We start from the raw sequence: 27,808 nt of genomic DNA, 5'->3' as shown, positions 1-27,808 counted from the left end.
TAATTTAAGTGTTGAATTTATTATTTTTTCTATCCAAAAAAAAATAATAAAATAAAAGGAAAGAAAGAAAAAGAAACGAAAACAAGTACATTGATGAAGCTAGAAGGACTATGGTGGAACTGAATTTTAGTGTCAATCTTGGCATAAATCCTTTTCCTATTTATTTATTGTAAAAAATGAAGCTAGAAGGAGTGAAGGACTAGGATTTAAAATGTAATTTCACTTTTAGTTTTTATTTAAGTATATAGTGAACCATATTATTGGGGCACGCGTCTATTAACATACTACAACCTGATTGTTAAGTAGAATGTGTTCACACTAGAATGCGTTCAAGTTCAGGGACGGAACCAGGATTCGAACTTGAGGGGGGCAAAAGCTTAAAACAAATTTTTTTTTTTTATGAAAATAAAAACTAACATCTATTTCATATTTAACAAAATACTACATATAAAATAAGTATTTCTTAAACATTTCAACACATTTATCAAAATGGAACTCGGCACTATTTCAGAGGAGATCCAAAAATATATATATTTAAGGGCAAATCTTAATTTTTCAAATTACATATGTATACCAGTTTTTTTTTTTTTTTTTTTTTAACTGGGGGGCCTATTAGGACCAAAATTTAAAATTTCAACATATATATACATATATATATATATTGCCCCCCCCTGCCCCACTGTAGTTCCGCCCCTGTTCAAGTTAATTGGCTGGCATATGTACTGTAACTAATCCCCTGTAGTATGGGATATTTTGGGCCTCGTACAGTTTCATTCATTCAGTTATTCAGTTTTATAAGATCAGTTCAGTTAAAAGAAAGTTCCAGATTCTTTCAACTCTGTGTCATTTTGCACATGGAGTTTCGCTGCTTTCGCAGAAAGACTTTTTGAGCATTTCGTGTCGAGCGGGAATTGAAGCGTGAAATGCGGACATCAAAAGCTTGGCTTGGAGTTTCGTAGAAAGACTCTAGACTCTAGAATAAGGAAAAAAAGGAAGGGAGGTAGAGAGAGAGAGAGAGAGAGAGAGAGACGGAGGATCACTTAGCAATTACTACAAACTTAGAAGACGAAATTGATAAAAATTGAGAGTCTAGGTATCAAAATAAAAACTGTCGTCTAAAATGAACTTTTAATCTAATTGCAATGTGTTCCCACTTAAGCACTTATAAATGCTTCTCCCACGTCGCCAGGAATTTAATACCGCGAATGATAGCTGAAACCTCTACAGAAAGTTGAAGTTCTCATAAAGCTTTGCTCAAGTTCCATTCTCTTCAATCTCGGAAAAAAAAAAAAAAAAAAAAAAAAAACCGTTCTCTTTTTTTTCCTAAAAACAGAAAAAAAAAAAAAAAAAAAAAAAATTCCATTCTCTTTTAGTACTCCGTTTTCCATAAACAAGCTATAGGTTGTGAGTTTCTAATGGCTTCCTTCGGCGCTCAAAAGGCTTGTACATCCTTGTCCTCATCATCTTCTTCTATGTCTCAATGGAAATACGAAGTTTTTCTCAGTTTTTATGGTGAGGACACCCGGAAGAATTTTACAGATCATCTATATGCTACTTTGATACGGAAAGGCATTAATGTTTATAGAGATAATGAAAATCTCAAGCAAGGAAAACCTATTGCTTCAGGCCTCATGAAAGCGATAGAAGAATCTCAATATGCAATTATTATTCTCTCAAAAAACTATGCTTTATCAAAGTGGTGTTTGAATGAACTTGTCAAAATTCTTGAATGCATGAAAGAGAAGGGTCTGAAAGTTCGACCTATTTTCTACCATGTAAATCCCTCTGATGTTGGGAATCAGAGGGAGAGTTTTGAGAAAGCATTTCTCAAGCATGAAGAAGATCGCAAGGTTGGCAAAGAACAGATAAAAGAGTGGAGATCTGCACTGAAAGAAGTGAGCAAGATCCGCGGGAGGCATTTAGTGGATAGGTAAGATTCTACCTTTTCTTCTAGTCATATCATCAATGATTCGGATAACTTTTGAATTGGTATCTCTCTTGCTCTCCAGTGTATGTACTGGTATAATTTGTTTGTTTGTTTTATTTGATAGAACTCTGTGCTCTGTGGCTGAGAGTTGAGATGTTTCCATAGCTAACTTTTAACTTTAAGTTGCTTTAATTAACAAGGGCGAATTGTTATTTACCAACGTGTGATTTGATTGAGATTTAAGTTGCATACTTGTAGTATGAAAATTAACATTTTACCTTTATGGGGTTAGTTCAATTAAATTTTCTTAACTCATCTCTGTTAAAATTATAGGGGTGGTAAAATCAACCCAAACCTATTTGTCCATCCAAATCCATCCAATTATTAATTGGGTTAAATTGGTATTAACTCAATTAACATTAATGTTTATTGGGTTTTAATTGGGTATCCAATTAGACCCAATTATGATCCAACTATCATTTTTACGAATTATCCCACTCTAAAATGCCCCAAAACTACTAAAATTATCAAAATACCCCCTCAACCTGAGAAAGACCAAAATACCCCTAAAACACCAAAATACCCCCTTAAACCTAAAAAATGATCAAAATACCCCAAAACCTAAAAATTATTAAAATACCTCAAAAATTAGAAAATGACCAAAATACCCTCGAAACTCAAAAAATGACCAAAAATACTCCCCAAAACCTAAAAATTACCAAAATACCTCCAAAATAAGAAAATAACCAAAATACCCTCGAAACCTAAAAATGACCAAAATACCCCCAACCCAAAAAATGACCAAAATACCCCTGAAACCTACAAAATGACTAAAATACCCCCCGAAACCCAAAAAATGACCAAAATACCCCCAAAAACCTTAAAATTACCAAAATACCCCCCAAAACCTAAAAATTACCAAAAATATCTCCAAAACCCAGAAAATGACCAAAATACCCTTGTAATCTAAAAATTACCAAAACCCCTCTGAAACCTAAAAAATGACCAAAATAACCTCAAAACCTAAAAAATGACCAAAATACCTCCGAAACCTAAAAAATGACAAAAATACTATCGAAACCTAAAAGATAGCCAAAAAAAATCCTGAAACCTAAAAATTGATCAAAATAATCTAGAAACCTAAAAATGACCAAAATACCCCCCTAAAACCAAAAGATGACCAAAATACCCTCAAACCTATAAAGTGAAGAAAATACCCCTAAACTTTTGAAATGACCCAAATAAACCCAAAACCTCTAAAATGGCCACAAAGAACCTAAAACCTCTAAAATTACCAAAAATACCCTGAAACCCCTAAAACGACTAAAATACCTCAAAACCTATAAAACGACCAAAATACCCCTCAAAATATCTAAAATGACCAACATACCACTAATCCTATAAGATGAACAAAATACACCCGAAGCCTCTAAAATTACCAAAATAGGGGTTTGGGGTATTTTGGATGTTTCGAGGGTATTTTCGTTAAATTAAAGGTTCTAAGAGTATTTCAGTCATTTTGTAGGTTTTGAGGGAATGTCACTAATTTTTTAGGTTTTAGGGTTCTTTCGTTAACTTTTAGATTTTGGGGCCATTTTTTTGTAATTTTCTAGGTTTTGGAGGTTGTTTAATAACTTTTTAGGTTTTGGGATTATTTCAATCATTCATTAGGTTTCCGAGGTATCTTAGTCATTTTTAGGTTTAGGGGGTATTTTGGTAATTTTTTATGTTTAGGGAGTATTTTGGTCATTTTTTAGTTTTAGGGGGGATTTGGGTAATTTTTTAGGTTTAGGGTGTATTTTTATCGACTTATAGGTTTAAGGGGCATTTTTTTCATTTTATAGGTTTCAGGGTATTTTGGTCATTTTTTAGGTTTCGATGATATTTTGGTCATTTTAAGGTTTAGAAGTTATTTTAGTCATATTTAGGTTTCAGGGGTACTTTGGTCATTTTTAGGTTTCAGAGGGTTTTTCAATTAATTTTTAGATTCCGAGGGTATTTTGATCATTTTTTAGGTTTCGAGGGTATTTTGATCATTTTTTGGTTTCTAGGTTATTTTGGTCAATTTTTAGGCTTCGTGGTTATTTTGGCCATTTTTAAGGTTTTGGGGGTATTTTGGTCATTTTTAGGTTTTTGTGTTATTTTGGTTAATTTTTAGGCTTCGAGATTATTTTGGTAATTTTTTAGGTTTTGGGGGTATTTTTGACATTTTTTGGGTTTTGGGGGTATTTTGTTCATTTTTAGGTTTCGGAGGTATTTTAGTCATTTTTTTATGTTTCGGGGGTATTTTAGTCATTTTATGGGTTTTGGGGGGTATTTTGGTAATTTTTAGGTTTCAGGGGGTATTTTGGTCATTTTCTTGGATTCCTGAGGGTATTTGGTCATTTTGTAGGTTTTGTGATTATTTTGGTAATTTTTAGGTTTTAGAGGTATTTTGGTCATTTTTTTGGATTCTTAGGGTATTTTGTTCATTTTGTAGGTTTCGTGATTATTTTGGTAATTTTTAGGTTTTGGGGGTATTTTGGTCATTTTTTAAATTTTAGGGGTATTTTGGTCATTTTTTAGATTTTGGGGGTATTTTGGTCATTTTTGGATTTTGGGGGTATTTTGGTCATTTTTTGGATTTCAGGGGGTATTTCAGTCTTTTTATTGGGTTTCAAGGGTATTTTGGTCATTTTTTGGGTTTCGGGTGTATTTTGGTCATTTTATAGGTTTCGGGGGTATTTTGGTAATTTTTAGGTTTTGAGGGTATGTTAGTCATTTTTTGGGTTTCGGAGGTATTTTGGAAATTTTTTGGATTTTGAGGGTATTTTAGTCTTCTTTTGGGTTTCGGAGGTATTTTCATCATTTTTAGGTTTCGGGAGTATTTTGGTCATTTTTTAGGTTTTGGGGATATTTTGGTAATTTTAAGGTTTCTAGGGTATTTTGGTAATTTTTTGGGTTTCAAGGGTATTTTGGTAATTTTTAGGGTTTTGGGTGTATTTTGTTCATTTTTGAAGATTTTAGAGTGCTTAGGTCATTTTCACTTTAGTGGCATTTTGGTAATTTTGATAATTGGGTAATTGGGTGGGTTGGGGTTTACCTATAATAATTGGGTTGGGTTGGATTTGGGTTAGAAGTAATTAGCTAAATGGGTTTTAATGGGTAAATGAGTTTTATATACCCAACCTAATTATACCCACCCCAAACCCACTCATTTGCCACCCCTAAGTTAAAAACAAGGCTAGATATGTGATTTTGCTTCATTTTTATGTTTTTCTTCTTAAAAATCCAATTATGCTCATCCCAAACCCACCCAAACTTGCCCATTTGACACCCCTAACATAAGGTTTTTTTCCTGACTTTTGTAATATAAGATTTTTAAAAACTTCTATAATGATGTATTATCTCTTTGTGGCTAGCACACTTGTCTTATTAAAATTATTGTTTGTATTTTTTTATTTATTATTTTTTTTATTACAGTCCGGAATCAGAAGATATTGAGGAAATCACAAAAAGCATATTTGATGAATTGAATTGTGAATTATCAGATGATTCTGAGCACCTTGTTGGAATAGACTCACATGTGAAGGAAATGATGAACTTATTTAGTACAATGTCAGATGATGTGTACTTCATAGGGATTTGGGGGATGCCTGGGATTGGTAAAACCACTCTAGCACTTGCCATTTACAACAGAATTCGTCATCAATTTGAAGCTAGCAGCTTTATTTATGACATTAGAGAAAAAGATGAAAAAATGGGTCGAGAACATTTACAAAAACAGCTTCTTTATGAGGCACTGAGGGTAAAGGAAGACATTTGGGACCCTCGTATAGGGATCAATGTCATAAAGAAGAGACTACTAAATAAGAAGGTTCTTATTGTTCTTGACGATGTTGACAAAGATGAACAGCTAGAGGCATTAGCAGGGGAGCCTAACTGGTTTGGTCGAGGGAGTATGATCATTATCACAAGTAAAGATAAGCACTTGCTAAAGAGGCATCACCTGGGTACTACTATACATAAGGTACGTGGATTAGATAATGATGAAGCTTTGGAGCTCTTCAGTTGGTATGTGTTTAAACAAACCTATCCTAAAAAAGATTTTGAGGATTTGTCCAATGGTTTTGTGAAGTACGCTAAAGGGCTTCCTATAGCTCTTAAAGTTTTGGGTTCCTCCTTGATTGATAGACCAAGAGAGGTATGGGAAGATCACCTGCATCAATTAGAAGAAATCCTTGAAGGAGAAACTCTTGAAGGGGAAATTCCTGAAGAAAAAATTCTTGATAAACTTGAAATAAGTTATAGGGGATTGACTAAAGCAGAGAAAGATCTATTTTTGGATATAGCGTGTTTCTTCAAAGGGGAGGATAAAAATCGAGTAGCGCATATAGAAGGTTCTGGTTGCAAGAAGAATGTAGAAACTCTCAAGGACAAATCTCTCATTGCCATTTTAGGGGGAAAATTACATATGCATGATTTAATACAACAGATGGGTTGGAGAATTGTTAGTCGTGAATCACCTCAAGAGTGTGGAAGACGCAGTAGGTTGTGGCTTTGTAAGAATGTGTTTCATGTGCTAAAGAAAAATACTGTAAGTGGCTCTGTATATAGGCATAAACTTAGAGAAGTGTATATTTGTGTAATTCTAGCAAATTTTTTTCTATATCTTTGCCAACGCTAATTTCATTGTTGCTGATTGCCAGGGAACAGAATTTGTTAAAGGCATAGTTCTTGATTTCCGGGGAAAAGAAGTTCGACGTAAAGAAAACTTGAATGACAAAGCCTTCTCAAATATGGAAAGTCTAAGGTTGCTTAAAATTTCTAATGTGCACCTTCCAAAAGGGCTTGATTTTCTTTCTAATGAGTTAAGAATGATGGAATGGCATGATTATCCTTTGAAATCAATGCCAGTCGATTTTCAACCAGACAATCTTGTTGAACTCATCATGCCACGCAGCCACATTGAGCAATTACCAGAGGGACTTACCGTAAGTTTTCCATTAATGTATGCTAGTGTTGCTTTTTTATTTTTTTATTTATTTTTAAAATGCAGATTAGGTTCTTGACTACTTAATTTCCCATATCTATTTATTGTTGTAGAACTTGGCCAAGTTAAGACTCCTGGATCTTAGCGACTCTAAAGTCTTAGTCAAGACTCCTAACTTCATCGGATGCCCAAATCTGGAGAGGCTGATTTTTCAGGGATGTACAAGTTTGTATGAGCTTCACCCATCTATCGGAGCTCTCAATAAGCTTACTTTGTTGAATCTGAAAGATTGCAGAAGTCTTACTAGCCTCCCTTGTGAAATAAACTTCAAATCTCTTGAAATTTTTATTCTATCTGGCTGTTCAAGTCTCAAGAAGTTTTCAGAGATTGGAACAAATATGACAAGCTTGTCAGAGCTGTATTTAGATGGGACTGCTGTGGAAGAATTGCCATCATCACTCAATCGTTTGACTGGCTTGACGGTCTTGAGTCTTCAAGGTTGCAAAAACATTTCAAGTTTCCCAATTGTCAATTTGCCGTCTCTGAAAACTCTCAATCTATCTGACCGGATTGTCCCTAAATCCGGGCTTTTGCACGGATACTCCCTCGCCCATACTGTAAATGATTTTTTCAAAGGTTGCTTCCCTATCCGAGAGGTCAGCAACCTGTTGTTGCCTTGGTTAAGATTTAATGTCTCTCTCAATCTATCTGACCGCAATTTATGGGACGGTGGACTCCCCGATGATCTTAGTTGCTTATCCTCGTTGCAGACATTAGATTTGAGCAAAAACAACTTTACACGCCTGCCTGATAGTATTTCTCAGCTTTCTAAGCTTAAATCTCTTAAATTGAATGATTGTAGCAGGCTTCAATCATTACCAGACCTTCCATTAAGTATAGAAATTGTAGATGCACGAAGATGTCCTTTGTTGGAAAAGTATTCAAATCAGTATGTCACATGGACTTCGGGTGAGACAGGGTGCACTATGGTTGTTTATGATGACCACAGTGAACACCGCATGCCGAGCTTACCATCCTATGAAAGAGTTGTGGAGGTATCTCTCTCTCACACACAACTCGTTGAATATCTTTTTTATGCTTATGCATTTTAATCTTTTACAGGATGCAATTCTTCGAAATAGTATCTTCTGGGTGTTGTTATGTTCAACTGAAACTCCAGAGTGGTTCATCCATCAGAGCCCTGGGTCATCTTTAGCAATTCCGCTACCTTCTAATCTGTGTGGTGATAGAAATTGGATAGGGATCGCTTTGTTTACTAGTGTTGTAATCCATGAAAATTTGAACATTGTTTCTTCTGGTCAGGATGATGAAGTTTCTGTTGACTTTATTTGTAGATCAGACATAATTGAATGTCCATGTACAAATTTTCCCGTAGTCTTTAACATCTCCAAATACCTACCTATACCCGTACAACATACGAGTTCATATGGGGTGAAGGTACTTATTCCAGCCTGGAAACTTAGAGACCATTTAGAGGATTGCAATTGCATTAGGGCTTTTATTAGGAGCGAGTGCGCTTATATCAAGATCGAAAAGTGTGGTGCGCGTGTACTATACAAGCAAGATTTGGGAAAGTTTCTAGAAGCTAGTGGCGAGATGAAGCAAGGATCCAAATGCGACCTTGATAAGGTGGAATCTTCTAGACTGTGTCAGGTCTCCCCCTATTCCTTCACTTAACTTCATATTTCTATATCTCTGTTTATCTCGCTCACACACAACACAGACTCGTGCGCTGAACATATTGTAATTATGTATTTTAATATTTTACAGGACCTAATTCATCAAAATGAAAACTATATAGAGTTTTCAAGTTCAACTGAAATTCCAGAGTGGTTCAGCCATCAGAACCTTGGGTCATCTATAACATTGCCACTACCTCTGGATCTGCATGATAATAATAGTTGGATAGGGATTGCTCTGTTTATTGTTTTTATAGTCCATAAAAAATTGAACAGAAAAGATTATAAATTTTTTGTCAAATTTACTTGTATATCAGACATGGTTAAAGGTCTTGTAGATAGACATCTCTTGAGCGTCGTTGACATAGTTGGATTCGAACATGAACGCTATCGCCTCAATGTTTCATGTAGTATTAAATTACTTATTCATGCTGGGCAACTTAGAGACTATCTAAAGGAACGCAGTTGGATTAGAACTTTGATTATGAGTGAGAGCCCTTATGTCCAGATCAAGATGTGTGGTGCCCGTCTAGTTTACATGCAAGATCTGGAAAAGTTTGTACAAGCTAAAGACAAGATCAAGCGAAGATCCAAATGCCAGATGGATAAGGTGGAATCTAATCAGTCCAATGACCGGCTTAAAGCAAAGCTAATGTCATTGCTTTTAAGAGTGTATCAGGTCTCCCCTATTCTTCACTGAACACTATATTTCTATTTATATATATATATATATATATTTTTTGTCTCACTCATTTGAACTATTTTTTAATTCATTTTATTTTACAGGGTGACTTGGCTCGAAACCATAAATATGATTATGTCTTTCCTCATACGAAAGTTCCAGACTGGTTCAGTCATCGAAGTTTTTGTTCGGACATAAGAGTTAAATTGCCCAACAATTTGCATCATGAAGGGGGATGGATGGGAATCGCTGTGTGTGCTTATTATACTGTCCACAAGCAATCAGCAATATCTGGTGACAATAAGGATTTAGCAAGTTTTCTCAACTTTTATAATCCTTTAGTTAGTCATCGAGTTTGCCTCACTTATCACAGGGTCTTTCAGGAATCTAAAGACATTTATGTCGAGTCACCCCATCGACTTTTGGTATTTTATATCCCACACGTGTTTCTTCGGCTGGAAGAGTGTCGACATATCGGTGCTTCATTTGAACACAATAAAGCAGATGTGTGGGTTAAAGGGTGTGGACTCCGCTTTGTATACGAGCAAGATGTTGAAAAGTTTGTGCAAACATTAGCCCAGTGCATGTTAGAAAGTCCAGATGCCTATCATGAGTGTTTTTATCAAAATTTGTTACATCAAGTTGAGGAAAGGGAAGCAAGCAAAGATTTTGGTTTCTCTTCCTCACTGCAAAGGTTTTTTTTAACTGAAAACAGTTTTTTTATTAACCTGAATGGGACATTTATCAAATTTTTATGTCAGTATGTTGAGTTTCTATGATATGTTCTTTGATACCTGCAGGATGCCTCAACCCATGCCCATCCTTCAACGAAGTATTGAAAATATAGCAGAGGGTTGTACCTCTTCGGAAACAATTCTGAGCTGTTTTACTGGTTTTCTCACAATAGCTAGGAAAGAGCAATATGCAAGTATTATGTCAAGTGAATCTTTGATCAAAGCACGTTTAGAGGTTCTCTCTCTCTCTCTCTCAAGAAAGTTAACCTTAGTATCATAGCATACGTACAGAGGATAAACAAGACACAATTATTATAGTAGCTAATAGTAAAATACATAATAAGCTTAGAATTCATAGATACATTTAAAACATCGATATGGATAAGCTAGTTATGGTTAATTTGTCATTTTTTACATTGCCTCCTTCAAATTAAGTTTTTAGTGAAAATACTATATATGCAGATGCCATCATTTTGAAGTTATCATCATAATTGAATAGTTCATAAGAGTAGAATTACCATAGTATTAGGACCCTTTTTAAAACGTGCTTGAGACCTACTTTATAAGCTTCATTCACTTAGCTAAAAAGAAAAGTTTACGTATAATGAACTTTGTAAGTGTCTTCACCTTCACATTCAATTAAGTGTTATTATAAATAATAAAGACTTTACAACTTGTTCACTCATTAAATCAAATTGGTCACAAATATTCTTTTCAATATTTTCCACAATTATTGATGGGCTAAGTTGTGATTGAAATAACATCCCTTTCATATATGTATAACATCACTAATCATAACATACCATCTCATTAGTTGTGAAAATGATTTTAAGAATTTTTGTGTTTTTAGACTTTTTGTTAAAAATTACCAATATATTAGCAGATTTTAGTTAGTTCATACTTCTCCACTAGCTAGTAATATTTCTTATTGTTAAATAAGGGAAGTGAGTTCAAATTTAGCCTACACCAAAAGGTAACTCATTGATGTATGGTCAAAGAATAATAACTATTCACAGAATTCAAATACTATTGTATTTAAAGAAAACAAAATTTTAATTGCGCCTGATATACATTTCCGCCATGTTTTTCAGAAAAACTTTGATGAGGGTGAAATCTTCAATTGCTGTTTTGCTGAGCGTGAAATCCCACTGTGGTTTTGTTACGAATATAAGAAGTCAATGGAATTCCCGCTATCTCCAGAATTTGTTAATGATCCTGATTGGATGGGATTTGCACTATGTGGTCTTTTCTTATTTAGAATGCATCCAACTGCTGTTCGTCAGAGTCTGAATTCAAATGAAAATGAAATGCTCCCATTCTGTTGTGTTTTGCAGACCAGCTCTTGTTATTGGGGTTTAGTATGCGATGGATTATTGACTACAGACAACGAATTAGTTACGTTAAATCAACGTGCATTCATTTGGGTAATGTTCATCCCACGTACAACGCATGGACATTTATGGAGTCAAAACGCTTGGGCTGAATTCCAGCTTAAAACCAAAACGCCAGATTTGTACGCACAGAGTTTTGGGATGAAAGTTGTATATAGGCATAACATGGAAAAGTTAACACAAATACTGGTGCAATGCTCTGCCCCATTTGATAGCTTCCTTGACTCCTTCAGTCCCCAGAGGTTCTGCCGTGTATGGGATAATAATCCTGAGCTCTTCTTTGGAAGAAAGAACTGTTATGAGTACCTGCACCCCCAAAGGTTATTCATTTCTCAGGAGGAGACTAATGTAACTGCTCAATATTCTTACGAGGAGGACTCATACCCTCACAATCGTTTCCGGGTAAGAAGTCTTACCTAGTAGTGCAAATTTAATTAATTCTATGATATATATATATATATATATATATATAGTCTTACCTTTTAGTGCAAATTTAATTAATTCTATGATATATATATATATATATATATATATATATAAGTCTTTGTTGGAAGTTGGTGGACCTTAAAAGACTTGCACTTCCAAACACTAAAGTCAAGGATCTTGGATCTTAAATTTCTATTAAGCAGTATATAACCATATATTAATTTATCAAATTTGAAGCTTTTTATTTAAAAAAAAAAAAAAAAAATCCTGCATGGCCTCCCTTCAAAATTGGAAATGAACTCGTAAACCAAAAAACTCAAAAATTAAAGTGATCACCTAACATCCTAAGACAAAACAACAACAAAATCCATTTTTACTAACCCAAAAAGAAATAAAAATAAAAATCTCATATATATATATATATATATCCACTAAGAAAAAAGTAAATAACTTCACTACAAGAAAAAAGAAAAAAGAAAAAAGAAGAAGCTATTTTGCAACAAAGCTATTGTAACAAAGAAACATTATAGTGGCAATGGACAAAACATATGTGGTTATATTACTTTTTATTGCAATAGAGATTTAAAAATACTAATAAATTGCAACAAATTTTTATTTGTTGCATTAGAATAATTCTCTCCCGTGTTTTATTTTCCCCAAATTTTCAATTACCCACTATTACATTCCCCTTTTCCTTCTATCTCACAAAATTAAAAGATTCAAAATTTGAGTTCGCACACTATGGGTTTCTAATGGTGGATTGGATTTTGAGGGTTAAAACTAGGTTCTGCTGCTCCATAGTCAAGGTACTATCTCAATCCACCTCTGCATCTTTCACATTTTTGTTCTCTTTTTTTTCCAATCAAAAACTTTAATCCCAAATTGCAGTGGCCTCCATGGTTGAGAGCTCTAAGCTCTGTCACCATGGCCGAACCTAAGCTCTCTTCCTTCTCTCTCTATCTCACATTATCTCTCGATCTCTCTTCAAGTGGTGATTCTCTCTTGTTTTCCCTCTCTTGGCCCTTAACCCCCCTCTCTATTTCGCTCTCTCTTTAATCACAGTGGTGAGGTTTTGGGTATGGTTATTTGCAGATTCAAGGTTTGGTCAAAGACTTATAGTTGTTGATTTTGCATGAAACTGTATAGTCCCACATTGACAATGTGTATATGGAAGTGATTTGGTACATATCAATATTACTTAAGACTAACTACTCATATGAATTTTTACATTTTTGTTTTGTATTGATTGTGATGTGAACTTTTTGAATTGCCTATATGGGATGTATATAATCAACTTTTTATTTTTGAAAAAAATCATGTTTCTTTTCCTTCTGATGATGTTTTTGAAAAGTTAATATCAATGATTGATTCAGAGCATTTGTTTCATATATGTTTCTGATGATGTTTTTGAAAGAGAGAAAAAAAAAAAAAAAAATCCTATTTTGGCTATATGTTTCTTATAACACTTTGATTGTTTTTTTTTAGGATCCAAAAGTAAATTGTTATAGGGGTCTCTTCTTTCACCATTAGTAGGATGACCTTACAATTTGAGTATCATTATTAACTAAATATTTCCTATATTAATGCAGAAAATTCTCAATTACAATAACTAAATCATGAATTTAGTGAGCATGTAGTCATTGTTATCTCATTTTGGATCCTCAAGAGGCATATAGATATTTTTTAGATTATTAGTAAGACTTTACAAATCATGAAAAAATACTCTTAAAAATGAAAATTCACCATTATGAGTATAATGTAGTTTGACATTTAAATTTCAAAAAATTATTATTATTTTTAAATCATGTCAATAACTAATATGGACTATAAAATCAATAACCTAATAATTTGCTTATAAAGTGGGTATACTTTCACTATCTCTTTTAGTTTCTATTGCAATTTTGGAGTTGTAGACCCCTATAAGAGCATGTACATTTCAATAATGAATAATGCCTTTTGCAGATAAATGAAATATAATTTTTTAATAATTTCTTTGAGTTTGTCTATTAAAAGGGAAATTGATACAAAATTTAGTAAAAACTAATATCGTAAATGCTTTTTGGGATATAAAAAGCATAGAGTTCCATTTTAATGGATCATATATGATTGAGTTGAAATATTAAAAAACACTTAGGGTATGTTTGTATGTTTGGTAACTGCTTTTTTTTTTTTTTTTTCCTTATTTTCTGTTTCCAAAAACAATTTTTTATTTTTAAGAATAAAAAACTTGTTTGGCAAACTAAAATGGACAGAACACAAAAACTATTCTCAAAACTCAATTTGTGAAGGAAATTGAAAACATGTAAATGACTATTTTTAGTTTTTAATTTTCAAAAGTCAATGAAAACATGTATTTAATTTAATGAATTTATTTCATTTAATGAGTTATCATTAGAATTCAAATTCTAATAACAACATATTTTAGTATTTTCTATTTTTTTCTTTAAAAAACTATCTTTTTAATTTCAATTAACAAAACATGTTTTTGATTTAAAAAATATAAGAAAATTTTTTTTTCTGTATATTCCCAAAAACAAGTTTTTGAAAATAGAAAACAAAAGTTGTTATTAAACATAACTGTAGGGTCTCGTTTTTCAGCCTAATACCACACGATGGGTGGGATCTTGGACCTACGGGCTCAATACAATGAATTTGTAGAGAGTGGGCTAAAAGGCTAGGCCTTGGTGAACGGACAGTCGTTAGTCATGGTGTTCAAGATGATCGCAAAGAGGTAAACTGAGCTTATCCAAGAAGACTTTCTCCTCGGCACGGCCTGGATGGCTCCGGTTCTTGGACATGGTCCCCCCCTCTTCTTTCTGGACTGCTTCTTCCTCCTTTTATACTAACTTTTTTCCCTCTCACGAACGTCCACGTGTAGGTTCAGTTCTGTAGGACTGATACTTGTCCCATCAACCCATACCCAAAGTGGTTAGGGGTGGTTGTAAAAGCTGAAAAGCATGGTTCTGTCAGGTGCAGAGTACTTAATTGCAGCAATGGCAGCCTTTCCCTTATTCTTTGTCGTTTTAGTACTTTTCCTATTCGGCGATATGACCTGGGATGTCGTCACCAGGACCAATTTGCTTCATTTTGCCCTCGGCTACATTTATGGTCGAGGAGGGTCTTTCTCGTGGCCGAGGAGGATCCCTATCATGGCCAAGGGGTGGGCCTTCCTTGGATCGGGCCCTAGGCCCAACGCAGACATTGACATGGGCTTCCTGGTTTTATAACCCCCACAATAACCTTAGTTTTTTTTTTTTCCACTTAGTTTGAATCTTTTATTTTGTTAATGCTTAATAAATGATAGTTTTATTTTTCTTTTATTAATTTAGCTTGGAATTTTAGTGTATGTTTTATTCCCAAATGGTGAAAAAAATTATCCATATTTTGCCCACACATATAAAATCTCGGTTTCACCCTTGATTCACATAACACTAAATGGAAGAAACTCACATTCACTCGAAGAGTTAGAAAACCTTTAACTACTTTTTTTCTCCTATTTCACTCTTGGTTTGGAATGAAATAATGCATGGGATATATATATATATATATATATATATATATATATATATATATAAACATTACCCCGTGCAACCTTTGTCTCAATTACATTTATTATATAAACTCCCCACATTGATAAGTATTAGGATCCTCTTCATTTTATAATCAATTTCTTGTTTTAATTAAATATTACAAATATAAAGGTATATCCAATACTACATTTAGGATTTTACATGACATAACATTTTGTATGCTATTGTATTGTATTCAAGAAATAAAATTTTAACTTGACAATCAACTCGTTGTTCCCATTTATAAACTCTTTCCACGTAACAGCAACAAACTTCTCACATGAATTCACTATAATATTGTCCAATATTAACAAGCTTAATTAAACAATTTTAACTTCTAACAGTCTTCTCTCTCTCCCTCTAATTGGACATTGTATTTCTGTTTTGCATCTATTTTGTAGTACTTTCATCCATCCACTTTATATAATTCTTGTTTCCCAACAAGAAGAACTCCAAGGTGGTTTGATCATCATTGTCGTTTTGGGCACTCGGTGACAATTGAGATACCCTCAAATTTGTACGAAGACAACAATTGGTTGGGGCTTGCCCTATATGCTTCTATTTTAATCCCCAGGGGTCAAGTTTCAGCAAATTCATCCCACTTTCTATATTGTCAATTCCAAACGAGTAAAGCTAGTCTAGACAATCAAATCCTTGTTTGCCGCACCACTGATGAAGAGGACAACTGGTTACATCAATTATTTGGACTCATTTGGATATCCTACATACCTGGTGATGCCTTGAACGATATGCTGTATCAATGTGGCCACATTAAGGCTTCGTTTGTTAGTGATCGGCCAAGCGTGATGGTGCAAAAATGTGGGCTTCGTCTCTTGTACCAGCATGATCTGTCACAGTTTGAGCAACAACTAAAACATTGCAATGCTTACATTTCTGCACATCGGGATGCCAAATGTGAACTTAGCCGTGCTGGCGGGAGACAAATGAAAATACGTCGGCATATTCCTAACGAAGTTGTATCTCCGCTCAATAAATATGACCAGCAGGTAAGAAATTATGAGTACTTTCTTTGTTTCAAATACACCATTAACTTCCCCCTCTATGTTCTATAATTTTATTTATTTTGCAGGGTGGGCACTCTGAATATTCATTTTGTTTCCCCCCAGTGGAAATTTTACATTATTTCTACTACCAGAGTAATGGGCCCTCAGTGAAAATTGATATATCCAATTATTTTTTCAATGACAACAAGTGGATCGGACTTATTTTATGTGCTTATTTTTCAAGCGATAGGCATCAAGCTGCAATTATTGAAAATCCCAATTCATCGATTTCTCACCACCTTATTTGTGTTTTGGAAACGGACCTAGCTGATCCAGAGCCAGAAATCCATGTCCATCGCACCTTTAAAACAGAATTTACGTGGCTAGATATTGAGGGTGGATTTCTTTGGCTGTGCTATATTCCATGTTGTCCACTTCTAGATGAGTTCAGTTGTATCAAGGCTTCAATTATAAGTGACTGGCCAGGTATCATTGTGCAAAAATGTGGGCTTAGTTTCTACCATATGGGTGATAATTGGTTTGAGAAAATAGTAGATCATTGCTTTGGAGAAAAGCAACATTGGCATCAAGGTTTGAACGATCAATTAACAGCTCGTCATAAAGTGAAAATTAGTAGAGCTAAGAATCAACTCTCCCAAAGCCACTTGCCGGTAATTAATAAATTTTGACTTTGCTTTACCTCAAACATAATATTTCCTCTCCCCTTCTTTAACTTCTCACTCTCACTTATTAAACACAATATTTCTGTTTTACAGGGCTTTGATGGATCCTGTGACTATAATTCTTGTTGCCCTCCAATTGAAATTCCGCATTGGTTCCTCATTCAAAGTGACGAGTCCCACGTGACATTCAGACTAACTCGAGTATTACATAATAGAAGTACTTGGCTGGGAGTTGCTCTATGTGCAGTTTTTTTAGTTACAGAGGATGTGGCTAGTCTCAATGACATAATGGATTCAATATCTTCTTACAAACTTATTTGTCACTTGGAAGCAAGTAATGGGCCTAATGATCTGAGTGTGAAACCTCGCCATATCTATTGGCCAACTAAAGAAGATTTCATGATGTCACTATTGGGTGGATTCACTTGGCTGACCTATATACCACGTGGGTCGTTTCCTGATTGGCTATATGATTGTGACTACATTGAGGTTTCATTTGAGACAAATTGCTCTTACTTGAAGGTGCTGAATTGTGGCCTTCGTCTGTTGTACCAGGATTCGGTGGAAGAGTTCAAGAACTGCGTGAAGAAGAACTGCATGGAGTCCGAGTCTGATTTTTTGGGCATCCATGATCAAAAGAAGACTGAGAATATAAATAAAAAAATGTGGTCTTGGATTCAGAATGAACTCTACAAAAATGACCCATTGGTAAGTAATAGCTTTGTTGTTTTTCTGTCTCAAACAAGATATTCCATCTCCCTCTCTTTAACTGAAGATGATAAAATATTGGGTATGGTGGGCTTACCTTAATGGGCCTGACGGATTGGGTCTCTTGGGCCTGCGTAGGTATGGTCCCAGCTTAGGAGGCCCATCACTACTGACGCAGCAAGGGCCCATGATCCGGTAATGAGAATCCTTGCTCACCACGTTTGGAAGAATTGGGAATAGAGTCCCACATTGAAAAGATGTGAGAACCAAAAAGGGAAAGTCAACCCCTTATCACTATAAAAGGCGTAATACCCACAGAAATCGAGGGATGCTTTTATGAACCCTCTCTAACGCACTAAGTAAAACAGAGGAAGTCTAACTTGACCGTCGGAGAGTCTTTGGCCGGCACCACACCGGTGCTCTCTGAAGGATTCTTTAGTTTGTTTCGTCGTGCAGGTTCAATTCGAGTCGCGAGTACGGTGTGACCCATTGGTGACGGTAATCGACGTCATCAGTTGGCGCCGTCTGTGGGAAATCGACGACCGGGTACGGTAACATTTCCTAGATAAAGGAGTTACATGGTACTCACGCGCTCGATGGCAACCACAAATGACGTCCAAGAAGAAGCTCCTACGACTGCCCTTGAGAGACAGGTCAAGACGCTCGCCGCAGCTGTGGAGCGCCTCACCAAACAAAACCACGACCTGACGGAACAGCTGAATCAAAAGAGTGCAGCCGTAAATAGCCAGGGAGATCAAGAAGGGAACAGTGCGGAGAGGAGAAATAATGACGGACCGCAGGAGAGCAACGCACCGAGCAAACAAGTGCGACGGGACGCTAGCATCCCCTCAGTGACGGACACAGCTCCACAACCCATCATCGCAGAGATGCAGGCGATGAAGGAACAGATGGAAGTCCTGATGAACGCTCTCAAGGGGCGAGTGTCCAGCGATCTTGACGACCTTGTCAACCGGACTGACTCGCCATTTACGGCGTCCGTCAACTCCTTCCCCCTGCCGAGTAAGTTCCGCATGCCGAGCATGGACAGTTATGACGGAGTCAAGGACCCCCTCGATCACCTAGAGACCTTCAAGACCCTGATGCACCTCCAGGGAGTGGCGGACGCAATTATGTGTAGGGCATTCCCTACAACCCTGAAGGGCGCGGCAAGGATTTGGTTCAGCCGCCTGACACCAAACTCCATCGGCACCTTCAGAGAGCTGAGCGCTCAGTTCACTACACACTTCATTGGAGGACATCGGTACAAGAAATCCACGGCTTGTCTGATGAACATCAAGCAGAGAGAGGAGGAGACGTTACGGGCCTACATATCACGCTTCAATAAAGAAGCGCTCACGATCGACGAAGCCGACGACAAAATATTGGTGGCCGCGTTCACAAACGGGCTGAAGGGGGGTAAGTTTTTGTTCTCCCTATACAAAAACGACCCAAAGACAATGTCGGAGGTGCTTTACAGGGCCACCAAGTATATGAACGCTGAAGACGCTCTACTAGCAAGAGAAGACAGACCGAAGAAAAGAGACAGACAAGAGGATCCCCGACAGGACCAGGGGCGAAAAAAAGGACGGATGGGAGATCGAAGGGACGAGAGACGTCCAAAACCCATGGGTGGAAGGTTCACAAGTTTCACCCCGTTGACCGCTCCGATAGACCAAGTCCTAATGCAGATTAAGGACGAAGGATCCCTGACGTTTCCGGGAAAGCTGAAGAGTGATCCCAACAAAAGGTCAAGAGACAAATATTGCCGCTTCCACCGTGACCATGGTCACGACACTGCCGATTGTTACGACTTGAAGCAACAAATCGAAAACCTTATCCGACAAGGAAAGCTGAAGAAGTTCGTCAGCAAGGAAAGAATGGATCAACCCCAACAAGAACAACACCCCCGTCGAGAAAACGAGCGGCCAAGGCCCCCAATAGGGGACATAAGGATGATAATTGGAGGAACAACTGCGGCCGGATCGTCCAAAAAGGCTCGCAAAACGTACCTTCGGATGGTACAGAATGTCCAGCTGGCGGGCACGGTACCAAAGATGGCTAGAAGGGAAGGCCCCATTATCGGGTTCTCGGAGGAGGATGCAAGACGCCTACACCATCCACACGACGATGCACTCGTCGTCACCTTGCGGGCAGGCGACTACAACATCCACCGGGTGTTGGTCGACAACGGTAGTTCGGCCGACATCATGTATTATCCGGCATTCCAACAAATGAGGATTGATAGAGAACTGCTAATACCGACAAACGCCCCGCTCGTTGGCTTCGGGGGGAGTAGGATATTCCCTTTGGGCGCCGTCACGTTACCGGTGACGGTAGGAGACTACCCCCAACAAATCACTAAGGACGTAACATTCCTGGTGGTCGATTGCTCGTCAGCCTACAATGCTATTATTGGACGGCCCACTCTCAACTCGTGGAAGGCGGCAACATCAACATACCACCTGATGATCAAGTTCCCAACGGAGTATGGGGTAGGAGAGCTACGCGGAAGCCAAATTGCCGCACGAGAATGCTACGTAGCTATGATGGAGGTGGAAGACCAGATCCAGGCCTTGAACATAGAAGAACACCGAACGACGGCAGAACCTACTGAGAAGCTAGAGGAGATAGTTCTCGACAGTTCCAATTCAGATCGAACTACCAGGATCGGAACGCTTGTCAAACCCGCAATCCGTCAAGAGCTCGTAGCTTTCTTGAGGAGCAATAAGGATGTGTTCGCTTGGAGCCATGACGATATGCCAGGAATCGATCCCTCGGTCATGGTACATAAGTTGAATGTGTTGCCCTCGTTCCCACCCGTCCGACAAAAGAAGAGAGTATTCGCCCCGGAGCGAGACCAAGCAATAGCGGAAGAGGTCCGCAAACTCCAAGATGCAAGCTTTATCAGGGAAGTCTACTACCCCGATTGGCTGGCGAATGTGGTAATGGTGAAGAAAACGAGTGGCAAATGGCGGATGTGCGTGGACTTCACCGATCTTAACAAAGCATGCCCCAAAGATAGCTATCCCCTCCCAAGGGTCGACATACTAGTGGACTCGACGGCTCAACACCAATTGCTAAGCTTCATGGATGCTTTCTCGGGTTATAACCAGATCCGCATGCACGAGGACGACCAGGAGAAGACTTCGTTTGTAACCAGTCAAGGTCTCTTCTGTTACAAAGTAATGCCATTTGGTCTGAAGAATGCAGGGGCAACATACCAGAGACTAATGAACAAGATGTTCGCACAGCAAATCGGGAGGAACGTCCAAGTTTATGTCGACGACATGCTGGTGAAGAGCCGGAAGGAGGAAGACCATTTGGAAGATCTCAAGGAAACATTCGGCACACTCCGATCCTACAACATGAAGCTCAATCCAGGAAAGTGCGCGTTTGGTGTAACGGCAGGAAAATTCCTAGGATTCATGGTATCTCAAAGGGGGATTGAAGCTAACCCGGACAAAATCCGAGCCATAATGGAGATGGCCCCCCCGAGAAACGTGAAGGAAGTACAGAGCCTTAACGGCAAGGTAGCGGCATTAAATAGATTCGTGTCGAGAGCGACGGACAAATGTTTACCTTTCTTCCGAACATTGAAAAAGTCATTCGAGTGGACGGACGAGTGTCAACGAGCATTCGAGGAGTTAAAAACCTATCTATCTTCACCACCTCTACTGAGCCCCTCGCAACCAGGTGAAGAGCTCTTCCTCTATTTGGCCGTCTCCACTGTGGCCGTCAGCGCGGCCTTAATAAGAGAGGAGGACAGGGCACAGAAGCCCGTGTACTACGCCAGCCGGGCGCTCCGCGGTGCCGAGGAAAGATACCAACCTATGGAGAAACTCGCTTTTGCGTTGGTCACGGCGGCTCGCAAGCTCAAGCCCTACTTTCAAGCCCATACCGTGAACGTAGTGACCGACAAGCCCTTGCGAAGGGCACTAAGTAATCCTGAGGCCGCAGGTCGACTGACGCTGTGGGCAATAGAATTGAGTGAGTTTGACATCAAGTATCGTCCACGTGTGGCCATCAAAGGACAAGCTGTAGCCGACTTCATAGCTGAGTTTACGCATGACGCGGACAAGGGGGCAGAAGAACCCCCTCAGTGGAACATCTACACCGACGGATCATCCAATAAGCGAGTTGGAGGAGCCGGCATAGTATTGCTGTCACCTGAAGGAGACAAGATTGAATGTATGGTCCGTCTCGACTTCCCCATTACCAACAATGAAGCAGAATACGAAGCAGTAGCAGCAGGACTCGACCTAGCCAAAGCCGCCGGAGCTGAAAGTGTGGTCGTGCATTGCGACTCTCAAGTCGTGACCAATCAAGTAAACGGAGATTATGAATGCAAAGGGGAAAGGTTGAAGAGATATCTCGATCAAGTGAGGGCTAGAGTCGACGGGCTAAAAGCAACGTTCGTCCAGATCCCCAGGGGAGACAACGAGCTCGCTGATCGGCTAGCCAAAGCCGCTTCAGCAGAACACATGATAACACTGGGTAATGTACTTCCCTTTGTTCAAATCTTTCCGCTAATAGACCCCGACAACATGCAGGAGATACGCTCCGAAAGAAACTGGACTACGCCGATAGCTTCATACTTAAAGGACGGGATATTGCCTGAGGAGAAGGAGGCAGCGAGAAAGCTAAAAGTCCGAGCGGCAAGGTTCGTCTTGATAAAAGATATTCTTTACAAGAGAGGTTTCTCCCGTCCTTACCTATGATGTCTCGGGGTTGAAGAGGCAGACTACGTGATGAGGGAAGTACACGAAGGAATATGCGGGAACCATTCTGGATCGCGGTCGTTGGTGCACAAGCTGTTACGAGCTGGTTATTACTGGCCGACCATGCAAAAGGATGCTGAGTCCTATGTTAAAAGATGCGACAAATGCCAGAGGTTCAGCAATTTTATCGGACAGCCAGCTGAAGAGCTGACCCCCATAACGGCTCCATGGCCGTTCGCTCAGTGGGGACTGGACATCATGGGACCTTTCCCAACGGCGATAAGGCAGCTAAAGTTCTTGGTAGTGGGCATTGACTACTTCACGAAATGGGTAGAAGCGGAAGCCTTGGCCACCATTACAGAAAAGAACATTAGAAGTTTTGTCTGGCGGAACATAGTATGTAGGTTTGGTATTCCTAGAGTCCTTGTCTCAGATAACGGGAGGCAGTTCGATAACGGCCCCTTCCGTGATTTCTGCTCACAACTAGGAATAAAAAACCACTACTCATCCCCCGCCCATCCTCAGGCTAACGGTCAGGTTGAGGTCACAAACCGATCCTTGCTAAAGATTATCAAAACTCGGCTCGAGGGGGCAAAGGGCATATGGCCAGAAGAACTGCCAAGCATACTGTGGGCATATAGGACAACGGCGAGGACTCCGACAGGAGAGACACCGTTTCGACTGACCTACGGGAGCGAGGCAGTCATCCCAGCGGAAGTTGGGCTCACGAGCTACAGGGTTCACAACCACGACGAGGGAAGGAATGACGAATCCATGAGGCTACAGCTGGACCTTATAGACGAGGTCAGGTCGGAAGCAGAACAGAGGATCGCTAGATACCAGGATCGCATGTCCAAACATTTCAACTCCCGGGTCCGACAAAGAAGCTTCCAAGTTGGAGACCTCGTACTCAGGAGGGTCATGGGTACAACTAGAGACCCTACACAAGGAAAACTCGGCCCCAACTGGGAAGGACCCTACAGAGTTACGTCGTGGAAAAGGAAAGGGACATACCACCTGGAGACAATAGACGGAGAAAAGCTACCACATCCGTGGAATGCCGAGCACTTGAGGAAATACTACCAGTGATAGCGACACGACAACCAGTTTCTCTTTTAAGACTTTTTGGGAATTATTAACTTTTATTGGCACTGTTTAACTATTTTTGCTACAATATTGTCGTGCCTTTTTTAAGCCCAAGGGGGCAGGCACTTTTCCTTTACGCATTCTACAATCAGATGCAATTTTTGATCTTCTACTTGAATGTATGTCATTGCAATTGCCCACAAAAGTTAACGGAAACGATAGAAGTCCGCAAGATGGACGGATTATCCTACAGGGACGATCCCACTACGTCCACAAGGTGGACGGATCATCCTACATGGATGATAACCATAAGTCCACAAGATGGACGGATACAATATGAAGTCCACAAGATGGACGGATCGTCCTACAGGGACGATCACCCTGAGTCCACAAAGTGGACGGATCACTAAGGTGATGAAACAAAAGTCCACAAAGTGGACGGATCACTAAGGTGATGAAACAAAAGTCCACAAAGTGGACGGATCACTAAGGTGATGAAACAAAAGTCCACAAAGTGGACGGATCACTAAGGTGATGAAACAAAAGTCCACAAAGTGGACGGATCACTAAGGTGATGAAGCAAAAGTCCACAAAGTGGACGGATCACTAAGGTGATGAAACAAAAGTCCACAAAGTGGACGGATCACTAAGGTGATGAAACAAAAGTCCACAAAGTGGACGGATCACTAAGATGATGAAATATGAGTCCACAAAGTGGACGGATCACTAAGGTGATGAAACAAAAGTCCACAAAGTGGACGGATCACAAAGGTGATGAAATATGAGTCCACAAAGTGGACGGATCACTAAGGTGATGAAATATGAGTCCACAAAGTGGACGGATCACTAAGGTGATGAAACAAAAGTCCACAAAGTGGACGGATCACTAAGGTGATGAAACAAAAGTCCACAAAGTGGACGGATCACTAAGGTGATAAAACAAAAGTCCACCAAGGTGGACGGACTACTTAGGTGATGTGACATAGGTCCACAAAGTGGACGGATCACAAAGGTGATGCAATTAGTCCACAAAGTGGACAGATCAATAAGATGTTGAAATACATGAAATAAAGTCCTTGAGATTGACGGACCGTCCTACATGAAATAAAGTCCCAAGGTGGACGGATACAATAGATGGACGTTTTCGCAAAGTGGACGTATACTGGCTACGTTAAAATTATCTACAAGTCCGTTAAATACGCGATATATTTAAAAGTGATGAACAACGCCACAAAGTGGACGGTCCGCATAATAAACCCCTCAAAACAGACGGAGAAGGAAAATCCTCACCGATGTAAAAGCTCAATCAACACAAGATAACAAGTCTGCAATGTGGACGGATAATCACAGATTAACAAATATTCTCACAAAAATAATCCCTCAAGAAGGTAGACGGAGTTTTAAACAGAGCACCAAACAATTATAAAAAGCATGTGAACTTTTAAGCCAAAAGCCCCAAAGGCAAATGTTCAATACAAAAAAAAAGGGGACGGTTTGTCTTAAAAAATGAATAAAAAAGAAAGACGGATTGTTCACAAAATAAAGTACATATGCATCAATCTTTCTTTTCTTCAGCATCTGGGACATCCTTCGACGGGGCGGACTCTCCGTCTCCCTGAGCAGCACCGTCTCCAAAAAGGTCCTCCGTATTTTCGGAGGCGACGGGGAGGGCAGAAGTCTGGGCTTGGTCCTCAAGTTTGACCATTGTCAAGTCCAGCTCTGGATAAGCCTTCTTGACTTGACGGAGGGAATCATCGAATCCTTGGAGGAAGGAGTCCGATAGCTCGCCCAAACAGGACTCCGAGCATCGGTACTCCTCGACGGCTGCCACTTTAGCCTGACGGATCTCTTCTTTGAGTTGTTTTATCTCAGCTTCTTTGTTCTCTATGACCGTCAGCGAAGTGGCCGTCTTCTCCTCAAGCTCCTTCCTCGCCTGCTCAGAAAGCTCCAGCTTCTTCACCATCTTAGACCTCCATCTCTGAAGTTGTCCGAGCTCTTCCTCCGTCTGCTGCGCCTTCGCGCGCACCCGGTCCAAGCTACTCTCACGGTTGAGACACCGGTCAAGTAGTCCCTTCATCATGACCAAGGACTGCAAGTAGAAAAGAGACCGTCACATAATGTAAGTAACAGGAAGAATGAAAAACAAAAACTTATTTGACAAACATAACCAACCTGAGCGACGGCGAAGAGGCCCGTCTCCCCCATGGCCTCCGTCGAATGGTTTCCCAGGTCTTCATAGTCTTCTGCCGTGATGATGGACGACAGTTTCTCCAATGCATACTTGGAGTCATCACGAAGAAGGGAAGGGGGTCTCTCTTGCTTACCGTCTGGGACCGCCATCAATCCTTTGCCCTTCCCCTGCTTCGCTGGGGTGACGGCCTTGTTACCCTCAGCCATTAAGCCAACCACAGGTTCAAGAGAGACCTTTGGTTGCTTAAAGGGACGGTCGGATTTTGTCGTCAGTTTCCTTTTAGGGATTGAAGCTGATGCCTTAGGAACCTCCTCGCCGGATTCCCTCTTCTTGACGGCTTGGGACTTGATCAAAGCCCTCCTCTTTGCGTCATCCATCTCTGCAAATAATGACGGATGAAATTAAAAAAAAAATAAAGCAAAGTAAATGACAAAGTAAAGTTGACGGGCTTACGTTTGTGAACTCGCTCGTCGTATCTTATCGCTTCTTGGGTGGGCTCAGGACCGTCGCAGTACCAATGTATGGTCCTCGGGTTCACCAACTTCGCCCAAGTCCTTTCCTCCGGCGTAGTCTTCTTGCAAACCTTTTCAAGGAAGCTAAACTCCTCGAGGCTGACTTGTGGGCGCCGTCTACCTGCAAAGAAAGATGATCAAGATATACACATATAACTGGACGGATATGAAAAGCAACACAAAATTTAGACGGATGCATACGTGTCTGATTTATAACTGCCCAAGTTGTGTCGACGGGCATGAACTCCGTCTCCCCTGGATGGTTCATCCATCTATCACCCTCCAGGAAGAAGTACCGACTCTTCCAGTCTCTATTTGAGTCTGGGGTCTCAAAGATCACCTTCAACAAGGGGCTCCGACTGGCAAAACTGTACATCCCCCTCGATCCAGAAATCTCGTCTGGACGGTAACAGTGAAGAAATTCACGGACCGTCAATTTCCTTTCCCCGTTTGACATTGCACCGTAGAGAATCTCCATGGCTATGAAGACCCTCCAGGCGTTAGGGGATATCTGGGTGACGGACAACCCCAGATACTGCAAGAGTTCCCTATGAAGGGTAGAAAGCGGGAATCGAAGTCCAGCCTTCAATGCCTGTTCGTACACTCCTACACCGTCTACCCCTTCGTAATAACACTTCTCCGACACATACGGTAGACGGATGGAGACATAGTCTGGGATTTGGAAGTTGGTCCTGAAGGTGCTGAAATGTCTCTCCCTGATGACGGATGTAAACCTATGAACAGTCCACTCTGGCAACATGATGAACTGCCTTAGTCCATCAGCGCCTACAACGGACTCCAGTTGTTGATCCCCGTCATCATCGGAACCCTCTACTTCGACTATCTCCACATCCTCATTTGTTGAGGATGAAGAGGAGGCAGACGGACTCCTACTTTCGCCGGGGCTCTCTTGGTCTTTATGACCGGACGGGTATACATCCTCGTATTCCGTCCCATCACGAACCACCGACTGGTTACTTGACGCACTAGACATTTCCTACAATTGACAATAAAACCTAAGACCGACGGGTTTGAAAGTGTTGACGGGTATGGAAAGCCTAACAACAATGCATGGAAGAGAATGTAACCTGACTATAGTAAATTAGAAGCACTTACCAAACTTAGCAGAGGACAGGTGACGGTTGGTGTAATCAGCGAGTATTCGTCCTCGACGGATTGCACAGATAAGGTTGACGGCTTTGCTCTGACAGGGTTGACGGCTTCGCTCTGACAAGTGTTTTCTGAGTGAAAATTGAAAAATGAAAGAGTGAGGCGCCTTATATATATAGGAAGTGCACGGAAGACGAAGCGACGCTTCGATCCTATACAACGACCATTCAGAGAGTGACACGTGGCATGCTTAATAAATGCTGACAACCTGTCAGTACGTACCAACAGATTTGTACCTGCCATGTATCCGTCAACTGGATGATTCTTCCTTTGACGGGATGATCCAGCTAGGACCGTCGTTCTACTTTGCATGAATCCGTCATATCCATATGTAA

The 27,808-nt window shown here is 39.6% G+C and overlaps 3 protein-coding genes across 8 annotated transcripts in view; 2 read left to right on the top strand and 1 right to left on the bottom strand.

The window, feature by feature from the left end:
* The first annotated feature begins 1,024 nt into the window (after positions 1-1,024).
* Positions 1,025-27,808, top strand: part of LOC126727513 (uncharacterized) — a 29,908-nt gene continuing 3,124 nt past the window's right edge. For all 5 annotated transcript variants that reach the window (XR_007656261.1, XR_007656260.1, XR_007656258.1 and 2 more), the window contains exons 1-12: positions 1,025-1,930; positions 5,390-6,503; positions 6,616-6,900; positions 7,013-7,954; positions 8,022-8,573; positions 8,691-9,278; positions 9,386-9,975; positions 10,082-10,250; positions 11,107-11,808; positions 15,803-16,408; positions 16,492-17,076; positions 17,182-17,796. Coding sequence is in view for 1 of the 5 variants with exons in the window: in XM_050433191.1 (XP_050289148.1) it covers positions 1,416-1,930; positions 5,390-6,503; positions 6,616-6,900; positions 7,013-7,954; positions 8,022-8,573; positions 8,691-9,278; positions 9,386-9,975; positions 10,082-10,250; positions 11,107-11,808; positions 15,803-16,408; positions 16,492-17,076; positions 17,182-17,796 (7,263 nt within the window). In the remaining 4 variants the exon portion in view is untranslated. The remainder of the gene's footprint in view (positions 1,931-5,389; positions 6,504-6,615; positions 6,901-7,012; positions 7,955-8,021; positions 8,574-8,690; positions 9,279-9,385; positions 9,976-10,081; positions 10,251-11,106; positions 11,809-15,802; positions 16,409-16,491; positions 17,077-17,181; positions 17,797-27,808) is intronic.
* LOC126727514 (uncharacterized) lies at positions 17,892-24,545 on the top strand. Of its 2 annotated transcripts, none has more exons than XM_050433192.1 (2): positions 17,892-24,171; positions 24,452-24,545. In XM_050433192.1, exon 1 carries the CDS (start codon positions 18,375-18,377, stop codon positions 22,512-22,514), a length of 4,140 nt encoding a protein of 1,379 aa, XP_050289149.1. In that variant the 5' UTR covers positions 17,892-18,374; the 3' UTR covers positions 22,515-24,171; positions 24,452-24,545. The 2 variants fall into 2 exon arrangements, with proteins under 2 accessions (XP_050289149.1, XP_050289150.1); XM_050433193.1 differs by lacking the exon at positions 24,452-24,545 and adding an exon at positions 24,212-24,286.
* On the bottom strand, positions 25,534-27,346 carry LOC126727517 (uncharacterized). Its single transcript, XM_050433194.1, has 3 exons — positions 26,505-27,346; positions 26,245-26,424; positions 25,534-26,170 (listed from the first exon to the last, which is right to left on the bottom strand). The coding sequence occupies exons 1-3, from the start codon at positions 27,295-27,297 to the stop codon at positions 25,677-25,679; spliced, it is 1,467 nt and encodes a 488-aa protein (XP_050289151.1). The 5' UTR covers positions 27,298-27,346; the 3' UTR covers positions 25,534-25,676.

Source organism: Quercus robur, chromosome 5, assembly GCF_932294415.1.
Source record: "Quercus robur chromosome 5, dhQueRobu3.1, whole genome shotgun sequence".
Classification (NCBI taxonomy): Eukaryota; Viridiplantae; Streptophyta; class Magnoliopsida; order Fagales; family Fagaceae; genus Quercus; species Quercus robur.
Note: the sequence above shows the minus strand (reverse complement) of the source record. Positions and strands in the feature narration are given on the sequence as shown.